A 17,291-nucleotide genomic window follows, 5' to 3' on the forward strand; every position below is an offset into this window, starting at 1 on the left:
CTAAAGAACGGTGATGGATTAAACCCAGATCTTATGACTGGGTGTGAGTGTTTGATTGATTCAGATGCTCCGTCCATCACCACCCCCTTTTGTACAACCTATATTTTACCCCATTATGTCAGAAATCCACTTCAAGTATGGAAAAAAGAGGAATGTGGGACACAACTATATCTCTTTAGCCATGAAAAGAATAAAATCCTTCAAAGAATGCAATCAAGAACCAAGATAGGCTACAGTATGTACAACTTCATTGGGATCTTTACGGAAAAATAAGGTAGCTGCCTCAGACATTTAACACATTTCGAATCCTTTATTATGCAATTTAACTGGGTTTTAGGATTGGCAAAACACTTCAGAGTAGTTCCCTGGAACTTTAGGAAAACTGGAGTGGGTCTCTAGCACAGCAACTTGGGAAGAAACAGTTGGTGGTCTGAACTGTGGGAATACAGCTCAGACACTTTTAAAGCATCACATATAGGTAATAAGCCTATACAATCATATATCAAAGGTATTTGATTCTGCAGCTCTTGCATCAAACTTTTCACTCCACACCAGAGATTTGTTGGAGGAACTCTGTGGGTGTAGGCTCCTTTACGCACATATGATGAGAATATCTCCAGCTACAGATTTACTGGAAGTAGAAAGCGCTAGGGGAAATTAAGGGATCAACTTTCCTTTTTCATATACAACAATATTACTGTGTATGTTTTGTACAAATGCTTTTTACATTGCCTCTGAGATAAGCCTGACTTCTTGTGCCAAGAAATAAAGGGGGTGAAGAGGGGTTATCTTAGGTGAGTATTGCATTTACCCTGACTACTATAAGGGTCCCTATTTGGACAACGTGCAAGCTACTGCCAACTAGGGACCTCCATTTCTAAGGAATAGTCTGAATGCTTTTGCAGCGCATGCTATTAGAACGCGGTTGTTAGAACGACCACGTTAGTACATTGCATAACTTTACAACGCAAGTTGGGACAACAACTTGCTGTAGGGGACGCTGGATGTTGGAATAGTATAATTTACTATTCGAACTCCAGTCTGTGCAACAGACTCCAGTCTGTCCAACACCTTCTGCCCCCTAACGCAAGTCGTTGTTCCGACTTGCATTGTAATGGTATGCGATGTAACAACACAGTTGTTGTAATGATCGCGTTGTAATGGCATTTTCTTGTAGTTCCTATATATTCCTATACAGAATATGCATGTTTGGATAACATAAACTGTGACTCTGATGGCAGACTGGCTCTGAGCACCCCCACTGAGAATGTTAACCTGTTTGCATTAGCTAGCTCACAGTGCCACTAGACTCTCCTCTTATCGGGGAGAGAATAGTTTCTGGCAACCTTAGAACATGACAGCCCTGATCCCTCAGAATCGTGGAAACAATGTACTACTTTTCGCTCAGTCACTTGTGCTCACTTATTCCGTCTCAGAAAGTTACACAGAAGAAACAGTAGGGTGCGTTACAATAAGAATTTATTGCACAGTTGTTCTTCTAGTGCAAAATAGATGTGTTGAAACAACCGTTAGACAGTAGCAGAGATATATGATTAGTGGTACAGTGAATATAAAAGGATAGTACAGTTCTACCATCTTGCAATGATCATGCATACATACATGAATATCAAATTCATGATAAAAAAAAGCGCATACTTCTACGATGCCTATCTGTATGTACCTAAGTGTACCAAGCATTTGAGTAGGTGTGCAGCCAAGAATCCGTAAAGGATTTAGCCTAACCCCATCACCTTAAGTGAGAGAATGTGGGACCCCGTCCTGGTCTCGAGGTGGACACCCCGCAAGAGATGTGTTAGACCACTGTCAGCTGGAGCGTCTGCATGCAGGAGCCTCAGTGTCTCTGGTCAGGGTGTCGACCTGGAAGTCTTGGTTCCCTCTAGCTAACAGTAGCAGGATGTGCTGTATTTATACAGAGAGAAGCTAGGGCTTCTTTGTCCCTTGTTTCTTGTGTTAGCCATTGTTGGATTTTAGAATGACGTATGGGATGAACCTTGTACATAGATACCATGCAGGTGGTGTAGCCCAGCCTGGTTCCCAAGAACACTTATGAATATTCATTCATACTGTGTGAGTCTATTGATGAAGTCATAGGCCGCTGTTGTTCTGGAAAAACCCTCCTTCTGCGCCCAGGACTAGAACTAGGTAAAGGTTCAAGCCTAAAAGGCTCATTACTGTGTAGTGTAGAGGAGGTAATGTAGGTGAAGGTGTATGATATTACCCGGGCCTATATTAGGGTACCTATATTGAACATAATAGCATGCGTTGTCTCGGATGCATGGTAAATGATGTTTACTATTTCTAACACTACCCCAGACTTGCTCTGATACGTATTTCTGGTATTTTACATTCTATATACTTTATTTCCTGGACTTTTCCTACTATGTAGCACAACTTCATAATTATGTAACAAACATTGCAACACGTTGGTGGTGATAAATTATTCCATGTAAAAATGACTAGTTGACACTCTTTGAGAAACTAACTTATGTTGCATGTAAAACTGTTAAAGAAACTAACATTTGAATCCTTAAATATTGCAGTGGTGCCGTCGTGGACAGTGTGTGAAGTATGGTGATGAAGGGCCTGTACCAACACATGGGCAGTGGACAGACTGGTCCACCTGGTCACCTTGTTCAAGGACCTGTGGGGGTGGAGTGTCTCACATAGAGCGGCAGTGCAATAATCCACGGTAAATGTACACCTTTTCACTTCAAGTGGGTGGCTAGTTAGGCCCCATGGTGCGGGCGGATATTACTTTTTCAATAATATACTGCCTTGCGCACTTTTAAATATACAATTTTGATGTGATTGCTGTTGTTGGGTATTTTATATGCAATTTCACAAACCAGCAATTAACCACCCAGTGTCCAATGGACAGGTCACAACTCAGATGCTACTTTTGCACAGTTATTCAATGCAACCCAATTTCTTTTGTGCTGCTTTCAATGTACAAATCTGTCAAGGCAAAAAAGGACTTTCACAAAAGGTCACAGAACCCCTGCCCCATTAATATTGAGGCAGTAGCATTCTCTCTACAAATCTTTCCAAATGATTGTGCATAAAGGGATATAAGCCTGCAAGGAACAGTTGAACTGCATCACTGTCCTTTTCTTGAAAAAATACCATGATTGCAATACGTCTTTCTGAGTAACTGTGTAATGGCTTTGGGATATGGTTGAAGGCATTAGTCAATAGATATATGTTAAAATATCAACTACAGAAACATTGCTATACTCACCCGTGAGGGTCTCAAGGCGCTGGCACATGCAAAATAGGACTATAGTTTCTCTGTTTTTTAAAGTGTCTAGGAACTGCAATGACAGTAGGAGAAACCCCAATGGAAAATTAATATACTTGTGTTTTATTATAAGGAAAGGCAAAGATCTAAAACAGGAACTTAAGCTATATCTGGTTAATTTTAATCCACTGAAACAGGCAAGCCCATACATTCACGTTCCTCCCACTGTGCTTTGATTTGGGCTCTTGTTGGGGTTCTCTTTATGCAGGGAAGAACTGTCTTGTATGGAATGAGTAGATACAACCTGGTGGAGGGCAATCTTGGGTATATTATATGCCCCCAAATCAGGGCAGGCTGCATTCTGTGGCCACTTCCTCTGGGGTCTGGGCACAGTGGATCAAATTTCCTTGGACTTCATTAGTATGTTGGATACTTCTCTGGACAGGACATTACCTCCTCTCTCTCATGCATCCACTGTGCACAATGCCAAATACCTGGCCCACTGGTTGCACCAATAGTCCCTGGAAGATAACTAGTGGCAACACCATGAAGGCCTTTCAGTATACTCTTTTACTCACCTCTCCACAACCTAAATGCATAGCTATATCTGAATCTCTGTACCACCTCCATAAGCTCATTCTTTTAAAATACTGACTATTGGGTTAGGATGGTTTCTGACCATAACCCTTTGGTTGTGCGACTCACGTCCTATTCCCGGATTATATTTTGCTACATCTTCTTGATGTGGCAGTAGATCATTCAGTAAATGGCAACACCCTCAACACATTTGCTGCAATTTCCAGCCTCAGTGTAAACTGGTGGAAATCTTGTCTCTTCCCCCTATGAGCTGGGGAGGAAGACCCAGCACTGGATGTTGCCGGAGGGACACTTTCATGGCAATCCTGCACATTCTTGTACTTCGGAGTAAGAATATACTGTAGTGAAAGCACCTGTTCGATGGAAATCTTTCCAGAACGGTACCAGAGATACAAGGGAAGGTGGCATTTTGGAATACCCTTCCACTATCAATCATGGACAGAATAGTCCTCTCAAAAATGCTTGAGCTCCAGTGCCTTTTATACTACTTTGCTACCCTTCCTCTCCAGATGCCACTAAAATTTCTCTACATTCTAGATTCTTTGTTAGGGGACCTGATCTGGCACAGCGAACTTCATTGGGAGGCCCTGTCCATGCTGTGGTTGCCGACAGACAAGTGGGGGACTGGGAGCTCTGAAATGTGAAAACTATTACTTGGTGGTACAATTGCAATGGGTGATTTGCTGGCTCGCCAAGCATCACCTTGACAACACTGTGTCTACCCAAACCCATCTGGCGTGGAATGCACCCCGCTGCTGAGTTTTCTAAGGGTGGCCTACTACTGTTTTCGAAGAAACGTACACACCATGGCATTGGTTCTCTCTTATGCTCCGTCACTCCCTTTCCTGGGCTCCAAGCAGAACAGGAGTTATCTAAAAACTGCCAGAATGCGAGCCTGACATGAGGTGGAGAATTAATTCAGAAAGCTACTGTAATGCCCTTTGCCTACGCCATTGCGTCAGTGTGTGGTGGATCTATGTGGTGATGTATTGTTTTAAATACGTGAACTGGAGGGATGCTGGGAATTGTAGTGATAATTGGGATACTCTTCTATCACTGAAGAAGGAAGTTTTGGAAATTCATCTAAAGTACTTATCTAGCAGTACTAATTTGAAGAAACCTTTCTTAGATAAAGACATCTGCTATCGCAGTTTTTGCAAACGGTTCTTGATGTAACCATGTTTTTTGCTGATACTGGACAGTAACGTCACAGTGTCACAAGTCTGTTTCATGAATCCTCTCCTCAAAGTCTTCTGGGAGTTTTAGCTTTCTTCCAGGCATTTTTTTTTCTTTGTAGTTAGCTTCAAGCCATTTTAGGTTTAAAGGATTTTATTCAGCACAACATACTGGGACAAACACATCTCCAAAAAGCGGAAAAGCATGGCGGGAAAGCCCAGATCTCAGCAACAAATGAGCAGGTGCAGTCTCTATGGGCTATGCCATCACAGTGATATACGGTATGCGTTGCCACAGCATGAAATGACATTTTCTTTGTAAACCCCCCCACAACCCCAACACCCCAACTCCCCCTGCCCAATCTCCCCCTCCCCCCTCCCTTACCCTACGTCCAGTGCACAGTCCTTAACCAAAAAGCACATCTAAGCTACGCCCTACAGGGAGAGTGAGTCCACCACCAAGTCAATGAGCAGAAGTTACTGGGTTCGAAAGCCGCAAGAGGCGGAGGTACTTGGGGCAGGTGAGCTCCCTGAACTCCGTGAGCAATAAGGAATGAAACGGTTGCCATAGTTCATGAAATTGCCCTATATCACCCGCCACCGTGAGAGACAATTTCTCCATGCCTAGCACATGCCACAGCCCATGGAGCCAACCTGTGACAGATGGTATCGTAGCGGTGTGCCAATGTATCAAAATGTTTTGAACTGCGGATCCTAAAGCTATGGCTATCTGCCTGCCCCTACGGGATCTGAGGGGGTACATCAGTCCATTTGGAAGCCCTAACAAGGTATAAGCGGGAAAGCGTGGCAATTCAATGCTAAAATGAGAGTCAATTTCATCCAACACTTCCTTCCAATAAGGTTCCAGAAACGGGCAATCCCATAGAATGTGTGTGAGCGTAACCCTGTGTCCGCACCCACGCCAACATGTGTCCTCCTTGCTTTGATCGAACTCGTGGACTCGTTCTGGTGTGTAATACCAGTAGGTGGAGATCTTGGTCAGTGTATCAGTGAGACCCATGTGGTATGCTGAGTGCCTCGCTCTATAAGAGATGTGCTCCCATTCCGTAGGACTCAATATCCTCCCCAACTCCCGTTCCCAACGCTCCCTTCCGGGGTGATAAAGGTGTGTCGAGGGCGATTGTAGTAGCTTGTAAAGATCAGTGATCAGTTTGGAGTCCGACGTCCCCGACAGGAGCCACTTTTCAAATGGAAGAAAGAGCCGATCGGCCGCCTCCCTCATCTGTGGTTGCAGGGCCCAATGTCGAGCCTGCAGATAGCGGTGCCACTCGATCTCCGGGAGTGAGAATTCCTGGCGGAACTGTAGAAAGGGGATAACCCCCTCGGGCCATACAAGTGACACAGGGCCCTACATCCCGCCTGTCTCCAGTGCGTGAACGCCCCCCTTTCCATTCCCGGGGTAAAGTCAGGATTGTCCACCAGCGGGGTGAGCGGCGACGGGAACGTAGTGAGGCCAGATGGAGTGCAGGTAGCATCCCACACTCGTAGGGGCACTCTTGTAACAAAAGAGGCGTATAGGTTCTTGGACCGGTGAGGTCGACGTAAGAAAGGGATTTCCTGCAAGGGTATCCCCGCCACCGCCTGATCCTGGAAGAGCCAGTGCTTATCGGACTCCCACCTACTCCATTCTACAAGATAACGCAGCTGCGCTGCCTGAAAGTACTTGCGGAAATCAGGGATTCCCAAACCACCCGCCTCAGGGGCCAACAGCGAGAGGGCTCTGCACATTCTAGGCTTCTTCCCTTGCCAGACAAAGCGCGAGACGTCTGCCTGCAGTTGCGGGATCCACCCGACTGGTGGTTGGAGAGGCAGGGCCCGAAAAAGGTAAAGTACCTGGGGCAAGACTGTCATTTTGATAGCAGCTATCCTGCCCAGCCAGGAGAAGGTTCCACTGTTCCACCGGCCTAGTTCCTCCCTAATCGTTGCGCCCAGGGCCTGATAGTTGGCCGACACCATAGCCATTAAAGTGGGAGCAATCTGGATCCCTAGATAGGGCACTGCCCCCGATTACCAAAGCATGGGAAACTGGTCTTGCAAATAGGTTCTGGTAGCCGGCTCGAGTGAGATGTCCAGAGCCACCGACTTCCCCATGTTCATTTTGAACCCTGCGACTACGCCAAAGGAGTCCAGTTCCTCTATACAGGCCGGTAGAGCCGTCCGGGGTTCGTCAATCGATAAGATCACATCATCAGCATAAAGGCTGATAGTGTGTGTAAAGCCTCCCATCCGGATTCCGGTCACCGCCGGGTTGACGCGCACCCGCTGGGCGAATGGCTCCATGTAAAGAGCAAAAAGCAGGGGCGAGAGCGGACAGCCCTGCCGAGTGCCTCGTTCGATGTCAAAGGCCTCAGAGACGAACCCGTTAACACGGACCACCGCCGACGGCTATTTGTAACAGTTAAAAATCATAGATCGGAACTTTTCCCCTATACCTGCCTTCATTAGAACCCGCTCCAAATAAGGCCAGTGCACCCGGTCAAATGCCTTCTCCGCGTCCACCGCCAGCATCATTCGTTCTCCCGGAATCCGGGAGGCCTTCTCCAGCAGGTGGACGATCCGTTTCTTATTGTCCACCGTCTGTCTCCCTGGGACAAAACCCGCTTGGTCAGGATCGATGAGACCGGGCAAGTGAAGAGCCAATCGGGCGGCCAGAATCCCCGTGTACAACTTCAAATCAATATTCAGAAGGGAGATCGGCCTGTAAGACCCACAATACTTCGGGTCCTTTCCATGCTTAGGGATGACTGTGATAGAGGCCCGGAGAAGATCAGGTGGAATGGCTCCGGGTTCAGCAAATGAGTTGAAGAGGTGCGTAAGAATAGGGGCTAACGTCGTGCAAAACGTTTTATAATAGAGCGCAGTGTATTCGTTCGGGCCCGGCGCTTTGCCATGTTTAAGTCTGGCAATAGCAGCAACCACCTCCTCTATCCGGATATCCCGTCTAAATGTTCCGTCTGCAAAGGATCCAGAGAAGGCAGGGTGACCGAATCCAAGTAAGCAGCCATGGCTATCTCATCCGGGGGCTCCCCCGGGTAAAGATCCTTATAAAAACCGCGGAAGACGGCCGCTATATGAGCGTACTCTGTCTCCATCGTCCCTATCTGGCTAGAGATCTCCTTAACCAGTTGATTCTGACGTGTCACCCGGAGCCTATGAGCTAGCAGTTTGCCACAACGGTCCCCTCCTGTATAAAAGGTGTGACGCAGCCGGAGGGCAGCATACTCCGCCCGGTCGAGGTCCAGAGCCGCCAGGAGCTTCCTCGCTTCCTTGAGCTGCCGCCAAATCCTGGGGGCCCCCGTCCTATGATGTATCTGCTCAAGCTCTCGGACCATATCCGTAAGTTCATCTCTCTTTGCCTGCCGCTCCTTATTGTCAGCCGAGGAGATCGCTAAAAATTCCCCTCGAATAACAGCCTTCAGGGCTGCCCACTGTGTGGCCCGGCTGGTGTCCGAATTATCATTGTGGGATAAATATTCCCGAATCGCCCTCTCAACGTGGGTCACCACCTCCTTCCTATGCAGCAGCGTGTCTCGGAGGCGCCACGTCCTGGGGCGGGGAACCGCCAGAGGCATACACAACGTGGCCTCGACTGGCGCATGGTCCGAAAGGGATAGCACACCTATTTCCGACCCTGAGGCCAGCGCCTGCACCGGGGAGGTAACTAAAAGGTGGTCCAGCCTCGCATACGTTTTGTGTGCGTGGGAATAGTACGAGTAGTCCCTATCCGCGGGGTGCATGTGTCGCCACAGATCAAGGAGGTCCACCTCCCCCAACTGAGCCCTACAGTCCGCGGAGAATTCCCCGACTTGCGGAGAGCGTTGCGCCGACCTGTCCAGTGCAGAATCAAAGGCCATGTTAAAATCCCCCCCGAGTATGATATGCCTATCCTGTGTAGAGGTAATGTCCTCGATCGCAACCTGCAAGAAACGATCCTGCCGTTCATTAGGGCTATACAGGGACCCGATCGTAAATGGAAGGCCCCCTATCTTGAACCGATATGCTAGTAACCTACCCTTCTGGTCAGTGAATTTGTGGAGTATTTCCCCCTTGAAGTGTTGGGCCACCAGTATCGCCACCCCAGCTGTTTTAGTGGTACAAGAGGAAAAGAATTGTGACGCGAACTTATGAGAGCGGAGCTTGTGCGTGTCCTGCGGCAGTAAATGTGTCTCCTGGAGAAGACAGATATCCGCGCGGGTATTCTCCAGAAGCGAAAGCCCCGCCCTTCTCTTAACAGGATTATTCAAGCCCCGGACATTCAGGGTCACAACCTTACAAGTGTCAGGGGGCATATGAAAAAGTGTAGTGGAAAGCATCAAGACCCCACCCCAGCAGGGCGGGAAGTGCAGGGGTTCTGCACGGTACTAGAGGCAGCAAATCAAAGACGGAAGCGCAAATGTGCGTGCAGCATGTATGTCCGGGCAAACCAAGAAGCATGCATAGAGCCTGTAAATCTAGGGACCACCTTGTGCACTGGACAACCCTCCCCCCCCCAACTCCCAGACCCCATTCTCTTCCCAACTCCCCTGCCCTCCCCCCACACACCCAACTGTTCAGAAAACACCATTGTCCCAGTCTGGTCCGTATCGGACAAGTCCGTGGAAAGTTACTTAAGTGGACGTCCAGCCACCACACACTCCCTCTCGCCGCCCCCCCTCCCCGGAACCCTCGCACCTGCAATGTTGATGAGGCTAAGACGATCTCCCCCCGGAGTATGCTCAGGCCGTCAAGGCCACGTCACCAGCTGTCGTTTCTCTGGTCACCTCCCGTATGGCGCCGTCCATCTCCGCTCTGATAGTGGGTGAGTCGGGTCTCGTGGTTTGAGGTGGTGATCGCCGCCCCTGAAGGGACTGCCAACCATCCCTGGTGCTGCGCCGACCGCGAGGCGTGGGAGCGTCTTCATCCATCGCGCTGATTCCCAACACTCCGCACACGTCCTGGAGGGACCGGAGTTGATGCAGAGTCCCGTTCCAGCGAAAGATGAGCCGGAAGGAGTGGCCCCAAGAGTACTGTGTGCCGTGTTCTCGTAGAAAATCCGTGGCTATTTTGAATGCCTTACGCTTCTGCAGCGTAATCGCGGACAAGTCCTGATACAAGGCCACCTGATGACCCCGAAAGCGCAGGGAGTGTTGTCGCCGTGCCTCGCGGAGGATCCGTTCTTTCAAAGGATAGTCCGGCAGGAAAGCAAGTATATCCGGGGGCGGCGCCGAAGCCCGTTGTGGCATGCCCACTCTGTGCACCCTATCAATTCTAATCGGGAAATCTCCAGGTTCGCCCAAGACCTCTCGAAACATGTCCCTCAGGTAGGCGGCTATGTCCTCTCCCTCCTCGTTAGATGGAATTCCGCGAACCCGAATGTTATTGCGCCGAAACCTGTTTTCGAGGTCCTCGGCATGGGCCTGGAGGGCAATCTGTTGATCCCGGAGCCGTAGAACCTCCTGCTGCAGTTGCGTAATTTCCTCATCACGGGAGTGGCCGGCTTCTTCCATAGTGTTCACTCTCTCTCCCAGGGAGTCCACCTCCCGCCTCACCTCACGGACCTCCCCGGCCACTTCCTGTTTTAACGTCTGGAAATCCTCCCTGAGGGAGCTGAACAAGGATTCCAGGAAAGACCTGGTCACCGGAGGTTCTCCTCCTTCTGCGCCACGCGAAGTGTTTGGGGGGCTCGGGCCTGACTTGCCCCTATCCTGTCTCGGGGCGCCCCTGCCCAGCATCTCCGGTATGGTGCGGTCGTTCTTTTTGCTCCCTCTGTTGCCTGCCATGGTGGGGGCAGAGAAGCGCGACAGGAGGGATTGCGCTCGCCAAGGTCTGCCCAGCGTAGCCACTCCAAAGGCCAAAGTGACTGACAAGGTCCGGGCAACACAGCTCCCCCACAGATGGCGTCGTCCAATTGCACCCCGAGCTGCGGGACCCCAGGATAGCAGGTGCGTCCGTGTAGGGAAAGCAATTACAGTCCGCCTAGCACATCAGGTCCCCTCAGCCATGATGCAGGAGCAAAACAGAGGTTGGATGGTGACGGCAGCCGGGCGGGCCACCCCTCTCGGCAGGTGAGTCTCAGTGGGATCAGGGCAACAGACACCAGCCCAGGCTATAACCCCTGTTGAAGCTGAGCTCTGGCTCCACAGACCAGAAGCGAGGGGCTCCACCTCCGGCCCCTCCCCCTCTGTCCCTGCCGACCAAGTCTTTCCCCCTTGCCTCGTAGCGTTGGGGTCAATAGCGCTATATGACCGGGATGGAGCCTCTAGGAGGGTGCCTGTCCAAATTGCCGGGGAATGTGCGCAAGCCGGGGCCTACTTCCGGACAGAGCCGCGGGTTTGCGTAGCGGCCCCGTTCCGTACGTCCAAGGGAAGGGCCGCCCCCTAGCCTGGCCAAGGCGATAGCTGCTCCCCGTGCCTCCGCTCCTCCTAGCACCCGCTGGTTTCCCCCGACTCACCCGCGGCCCCTCCTCCTGGGCAGGATCTCCGATGAGGGGGCCCCGGGAGCTGCGCACAAATAGAAGCCCACCAGGCCGCTCGATCTCCGGGCCAGTACAGCGGACCTCCGCCGGCTCCCCTTCCGGCTCGCTCCGACCCACGTCCTATCACCGAAATCTTCAAGCGGATCTCGCTGGGTCCACAACTCTCTCGCCGGGTTCTGCTGCGGCACCAAGTGCGTCCCGGGCCCTCCAGACGTCGGCGGTCCCCGGTCTCTTGGGAGTCCGACCTCTCCCCCGCCGGCCTTCACCTCGGGGACACTTCAGCGCCACACCACTGTTTCCGCTGGTCGCTTCCGGGGTCCGGGCAGTGCCGCTGCATGTACGGTAGCACCAGCCATCCGGGGCCGCTCGATCCGGGGGGATCAGCGAATGAAAACGGTGCCAGGGCCCACGGATCGCGGGAGCTCACAGAAAGAGCGTCTACTCAACCCGCCATCTTGGCCATGCCTCAAGCCATTTTAAAGGTTTTTATATAGGCTGTCTCACTGCGTTTGGAATCTTTAAAGCGATCTCTGTTCAGTATGGCCATTATATTGTATCTTAGATAACAGTTGGTTCCATTAAGTCTTGAAGACTTAACTTTGAGTATTATAGTTTGTGGCATTACAATACAGCTGTTTTTGAGGCCTCGTCTTGTGTCAAAAGTTATTGTATGGAATCATCCCTGTTAAGTTAATGCATTCCAATTGACTTCGTCTTTCAGTCTTCTTTTATTCGTAGATATTTTATATATCCATTTCTATTCTTTTTCAAGTAAAATCTTTGTAATTGCTTTCAAATTTCCTGTGCTTCTCAAGTGTATCGTTAATTTCCCTACTTAATTGTTCTGCAGTGTGTTTCATTCTAGTTTAATGGTGTACTAGAATGGTGGTAATCTTGCACACCTGATGGTGCTTTTATGTTGTAGAATCTTACCTTGATTTTGCTGGTTGTCATCATTATTTATTATAAATTGCAGGATCGTGGTATTCTGCGGATTACATTCCAACTGTTACAGTAGGATATTACTAGTCCCAAGTCAATTTCTTTTGTTTGCATGTTGAGTCTGCATATCCTATATGTGCCACATGGGAAATGTCCAACGACAGGGGTCATATTCCATAATTTGATTTGTGTGGTGTTAAATTGGGTTCTTAGTGTGGTGAAAATAACTTCATCTCGTATACTAAGAACCCTAAGAAGGCAAAGGAAGACTCTTGTAGTTGCTGTGTGCCTATGTTCAGAAGTTGCCATTGCTTATTATGTATCCTCTTGCCCTCTTAAGACAGGGTAGGAAAAGTGGTTACGCATTCTGGCACTGTTTGATTGTGTGTGCGTTTCTGAGAGAGCCGTCATTCCGGAATTATTTCAGGTGTGGTTTTCAGTTTACTTAATCTATTTTTTACGTAATAGGGCCCGGCAAAGGGGGGGTGGGAGAGGGAGAGAGCGAGAGATGTATCGGAGAAGTGCTGAAGTGAAGTTTTGGGCCTGTTCTGCTTTTGTTCCCGGTCTGGGCCTGTTGGGTAATGTCACTGTTTAAAGACAAAACGTTTCGATTTCGGTACGAAAAATGCCGACTCCCTGTAACGCATTTCTTAAGTAAACCTCGAAATAGGAGGTGTATTCCACGCCTAATAAATATCTCACCCCGGCATATCTCTTCTGAACTGACACTTTTTAATGTTCACAAAGCATAGAACTATGTTTAGGATTCGCCCAATTAGCATGAAAAGAGAGAGGCAGCGTGGTTATGATTACACAATGAAGAAAAAGATTAGAGAGCCCTTTATAACCCCTCAGAACGGGCTAAACATACCTTTATTGCTTTTGTTGCTTGGCATCTGTACTATTGGTTGCATACATGGGTTGACCTGCCTCAGAGGTGAACTGTGATCCACATCCCCAACAGGCTCACGGGCCTGAGAGTTGGGCCGCAAATACCAACTTACACTACGTGCTTGTCTGGTTTAAAATAATTTAATGAAGAAACGCTGACACAGCTTTGATGTGCGAGGCACTGGCTGGCACACATTAAGTCAAGTCATCAATCCATCAACAGAATGTTACGCCAATGCTCAAGTTTCCAAATTGGTTAATAAGAGGGATGTTTCCCAGATCAAAGACAGAACTAAAGATGAACTTGGGAGACAGACACTTTAGTGAGTCATGCTCAAAAGAGACGACATCATCATACCACTGTTTAATAACACAGGGCTACCTCAGGCTACTGCTTTTCATAGCAGGCCAGCGCGGGCTATTTAGTCTCAAACTCAATTTAGTTTGCTATTTCAGACCAAAGCATGCTGGACATGAAGATGCTGTCATAAGACAAATCGACAGATGTAAACCAGTTCGGGCAGGCTAATCTCTGCTGAAGAACCCCCTCTTCCCAGAGCGTGGGTTTATTTTAAAGTTACAAGGAAACACACTGTGATGCATGCAAAAACGGAGCAGTACACTCACAGTCAATGCCTAGCCCATTTTTTAGACCTTGCCAAAGACAGCTCATGCGCAGTCTGTTGCTCGACATATTATCTTACAGTGGACTAAGAGCCCACACATTTTACCCTTGATTTGCTTCATCGTCAGTATCATTTGCTTGCTGCTTATTCATTAGGTTTCTTGGCTTTCCTTTCTCGTCTTTTGTTTGTCCAACCCATGGAGCAAGGATACCTTACAATAAGTGGCGGCTCCTCCGCTAAGGCGGAAGAGTGTCGCCCACTGCCAGAAAGCTGCAAAAGAAAGGAAAAAATAAAATGATAATAACGGAATGTTATTATTTTAGTTTGTCCTCATGGGGTGGCAGTGTGGGTGAAGGGGTGGGGTGGAGCTGCAGGGGAGGAATGGTAGAACACTCCTGTGTGCAATGATTGTTTGGTCGGCCCTCTCGGCCGACCAAACAATCATTGCACACATTGCCCAAAACAGTCATGCACACTTTCACCATTTTCCATGCGGTCCACATTGCAGCCTGCATGGAGAACATGCCCACCCGTACTGCCCCTGGCTGATCGCCGTGTCACGGCGCTCAGAACAATCACAACATGGCATTGCACTTAAGGGTTGGAGCCTGGCTGCCTGCTTCCTGTTCCCACCTCGAGTTGGACACAGGTGAGCAGGAGAGAAGATGCGGGTCCCAGCAGGGACAAGGTGTTATCTTTTTTTATTTTTTTCAATGCAGCCCGTGCCCCCGCATGAAAGTCTCCCCCCCCCACTCATTAGCTGTGCTGGCCGCCTGCTTAAAATGTCCTTCAACGGCTCACTTTTTCAGTTGCTACTTTTTTCTTTTTGTTTAAGTACTCTACTGGTGTATGTGTTTCCTGCTGTCTCCTTCATGTGCTTCTCCTCCCTCTGCCACGCTCTTTGCTCCTCTCATTCTTCTCTCCAATGGCCTTCCAGACCATGTATTTTCTTCCTCCAACTTCATGCTGTTCTCTTTCACCTGTTTGATGCCTCTGTTGCATCCCTCCAATTGCTTTCTCCCACCCACACCTACATGTTGGTTGCTTCTGACTTCCTCCCTGAGTTGCTTTGGCCCCCCGCCCACACCCCTTTGCTGATTCTGCCCCCATGCTGAGCTTCCCATCCACACCTTCATTTTGCTTTTCCCTCTCACCCCACATTTTGCTGCTGCCCCATCGGCACCCCCCAGTTTTGCTCATTCCACCCACTGGGTCTTTTTGTAGGCGCTTACACATAGAGCACGAACCTATAAAATGCTTCAATTTTTTTTTTAGCCATGTGGCACAGCATCACGGATGCTTTTCCATATTATTAAAACTATTGGCAAATCTAAGAGGTCCAAAGACAAGACCCATTGGCTTTGCCAATGCTTGCTAGTAATATGAGATACACTTGACTGGGAAATTCCCCAAATCCCCTAGACCAAATAATTTTGGAATCTGATGAAGTAAAAATACCATTTGAATTTAAAATGCATTCAAAACAAAGAAGTTTTTATTGCAGTTTGGTCGCTGGAAATTGGTGAGTTTAGTTTCGAACATGACGGAGTGTGACAGTAAAAGATTGAGGCAATCTCTATCCAGCTATGTGAAATCCAACTCTTGATCTCCTCCATACATCCATGAAGCCTTTCAAATTGTGGTTGATTCCTATTGACCATTATAGGTATCTGGTATCATCTGCAGGAGTATGGTAATGCAAATGATACTTACTAGTGGGGTTCATCACTGATTTCATCTAAATACTGAATATGAAACGGTACAGTGGTGAGTCTAGTGGGATTGTGCCAGAGACAGACGAATGATCACGGATTCACCCCCTATCTGTATCTGTCTCAGAAAAAAAGAAAACCTGAGCAGTTCCATTAAATATGACTTAGGAAAATCATTATGTGATAGTTGGCTACTTGAGCTAAATTGATGTGGTGGAAATTGCTCCAAAAGCATTTTATGCCACATTTTGATTTATTCTAAGCATTTTGCGCACAGTGCTCAAGTAAGTCAAAGGTTATACTACAGCCCCAAAAACTCATGTTTCCAACTCAAAATCCTAGATGGTCTAAACTGAAATCCTTTTCTTTTTTGCAATAAATCGGTTGAGTATTTTTTGAAATATTAGCAGAAGTTGTATTTTACAGACACTTCACTCACTGACTTGAGGACCAGAAATGTTATGTAACATTAAATTTGATCAGTCACCCACAAAGAAGTTAAAGCCATTAATAGTCTTGAGAAGATCAGAAGTGGGTTTTCATAATGGAAGGAGTTAAAAATGGGGGTCTCTAGTTGGCAAGAGCTTGCATCTTTGTCCAAGTAGGGACCCGTCTTCCTAGTCAGGATAAGGGAGTTACACTCCTAAAATACCCCTGCTCACCCCCTTGCTAGCATGGCACAAGCAGTCAGGCTTATCTTAGAGGCCGTGTGTAAAGCATTTGCACATAATCTACAGTAATACAGTGTAAGCACTACAAAAGGACACCACACCAGTTTAGAAAAATAGCCAATAAAAAACGACAGTTATCAAAATACACTTTAAAAAAACATTTTCTTTATGTTCATAGCTCCATCGGGGGCTATCACGGCATCCCGAGCAAACAAATCCAAACAGTTCAGGCTGGTCGTGGTGTCTCGGACCAGCTACGGGGTTGGGAAGACCCACAAGACCCACGCACAATACCTGTTAGAGATGACGGGCTCCGAGGCCCTTGAAGTCACTCGCATTGCAGGTCGAGCTCCTTTCTTTTAGGATCAGGAGCACTGGCATCGGCAGGCGTCCGGTGCTGCGGTGCGAAGTGTAGCGGTGTGGTACCCTCAAGTCATGGTGCAAGCAGTGGCTCTCTGGCAGCATTAGATGGCGTCATTGGTGAGACCAGGGTTGTGGTGCGAGGTGAAGGCGGTGCTCATCATGGTGATTGCAGGTCACGGTGCAAGCAGCGGCGTCGTTGTTGCTGAAGCACTGTCATCCGCTGATGAACGGAAGTCAATGGTGCCGGCGTCGGTAGGCAATGGCTGCGGTGCGGGATGAGGGCAGTGCGTCATGTAACTTTAAGCACGGTGCCCTCGTACCACGGTGCAAGCAGTGCACCGATTTCAGCATCGATTTTGGCATGGAGCGGCTGCGGCTGGGAGGCCAAGGCGTCGTTGTGAAGCGAGGCAGTGCGGAGTGTGGTGCCCACAGGTCGCGGTGCGAGCAACGGCTCGGTGGCGGCGTCAGCAGGCATTGTCGGTGAGACCAGGGTTGCGGTGTGGCATTGTGGTGGTGCCCTCTGCAGTGCCTTTAGGACACGGAGTCGGCAGTGACATCGTAGATGCAGCACAAAACACAC

The 17,291-nt window shown here is 48.7% G+C and overlaps 1 protein-coding gene across 1 annotated transcript in view; it reads left to right on the forward strand.

Annotated features, from left to right (window-relative positions):
* ADAMTS16 (ADAM metallopeptidase with thrombospondin type 1 motif 16) overlaps window positions 1-17,291 on the forward strand; it is a 975,864-nt gene that overhangs the window by 577,609 nt on the left and 380,964 nt on the right. The window contains exon 12 of the mRNA XM_086965269.1: window positions 2,562-2,710. Within this exon, the coding sequence (XP_086821395.1) occupies window positions 2,562-2,710 (149 nt within the window). The remainder of the gene's footprint in view (window positions 1-2,561; window positions 2,711-17,291) is intronic.

The sequence above is a fragment of the Lissotriton vulgaris genome, chromosome 4_1 (genome assembly GCF_964263255.1).
Source record: "Lissotriton vulgaris chromosome 4_1, aLisVul1.2, whole genome shotgun sequence".
Lineage (NCBI taxonomy): Eukaryota > Metazoa > Chordata > Amphibia > Caudata > Salamandridae > Lissotriton > Lissotriton vulgaris.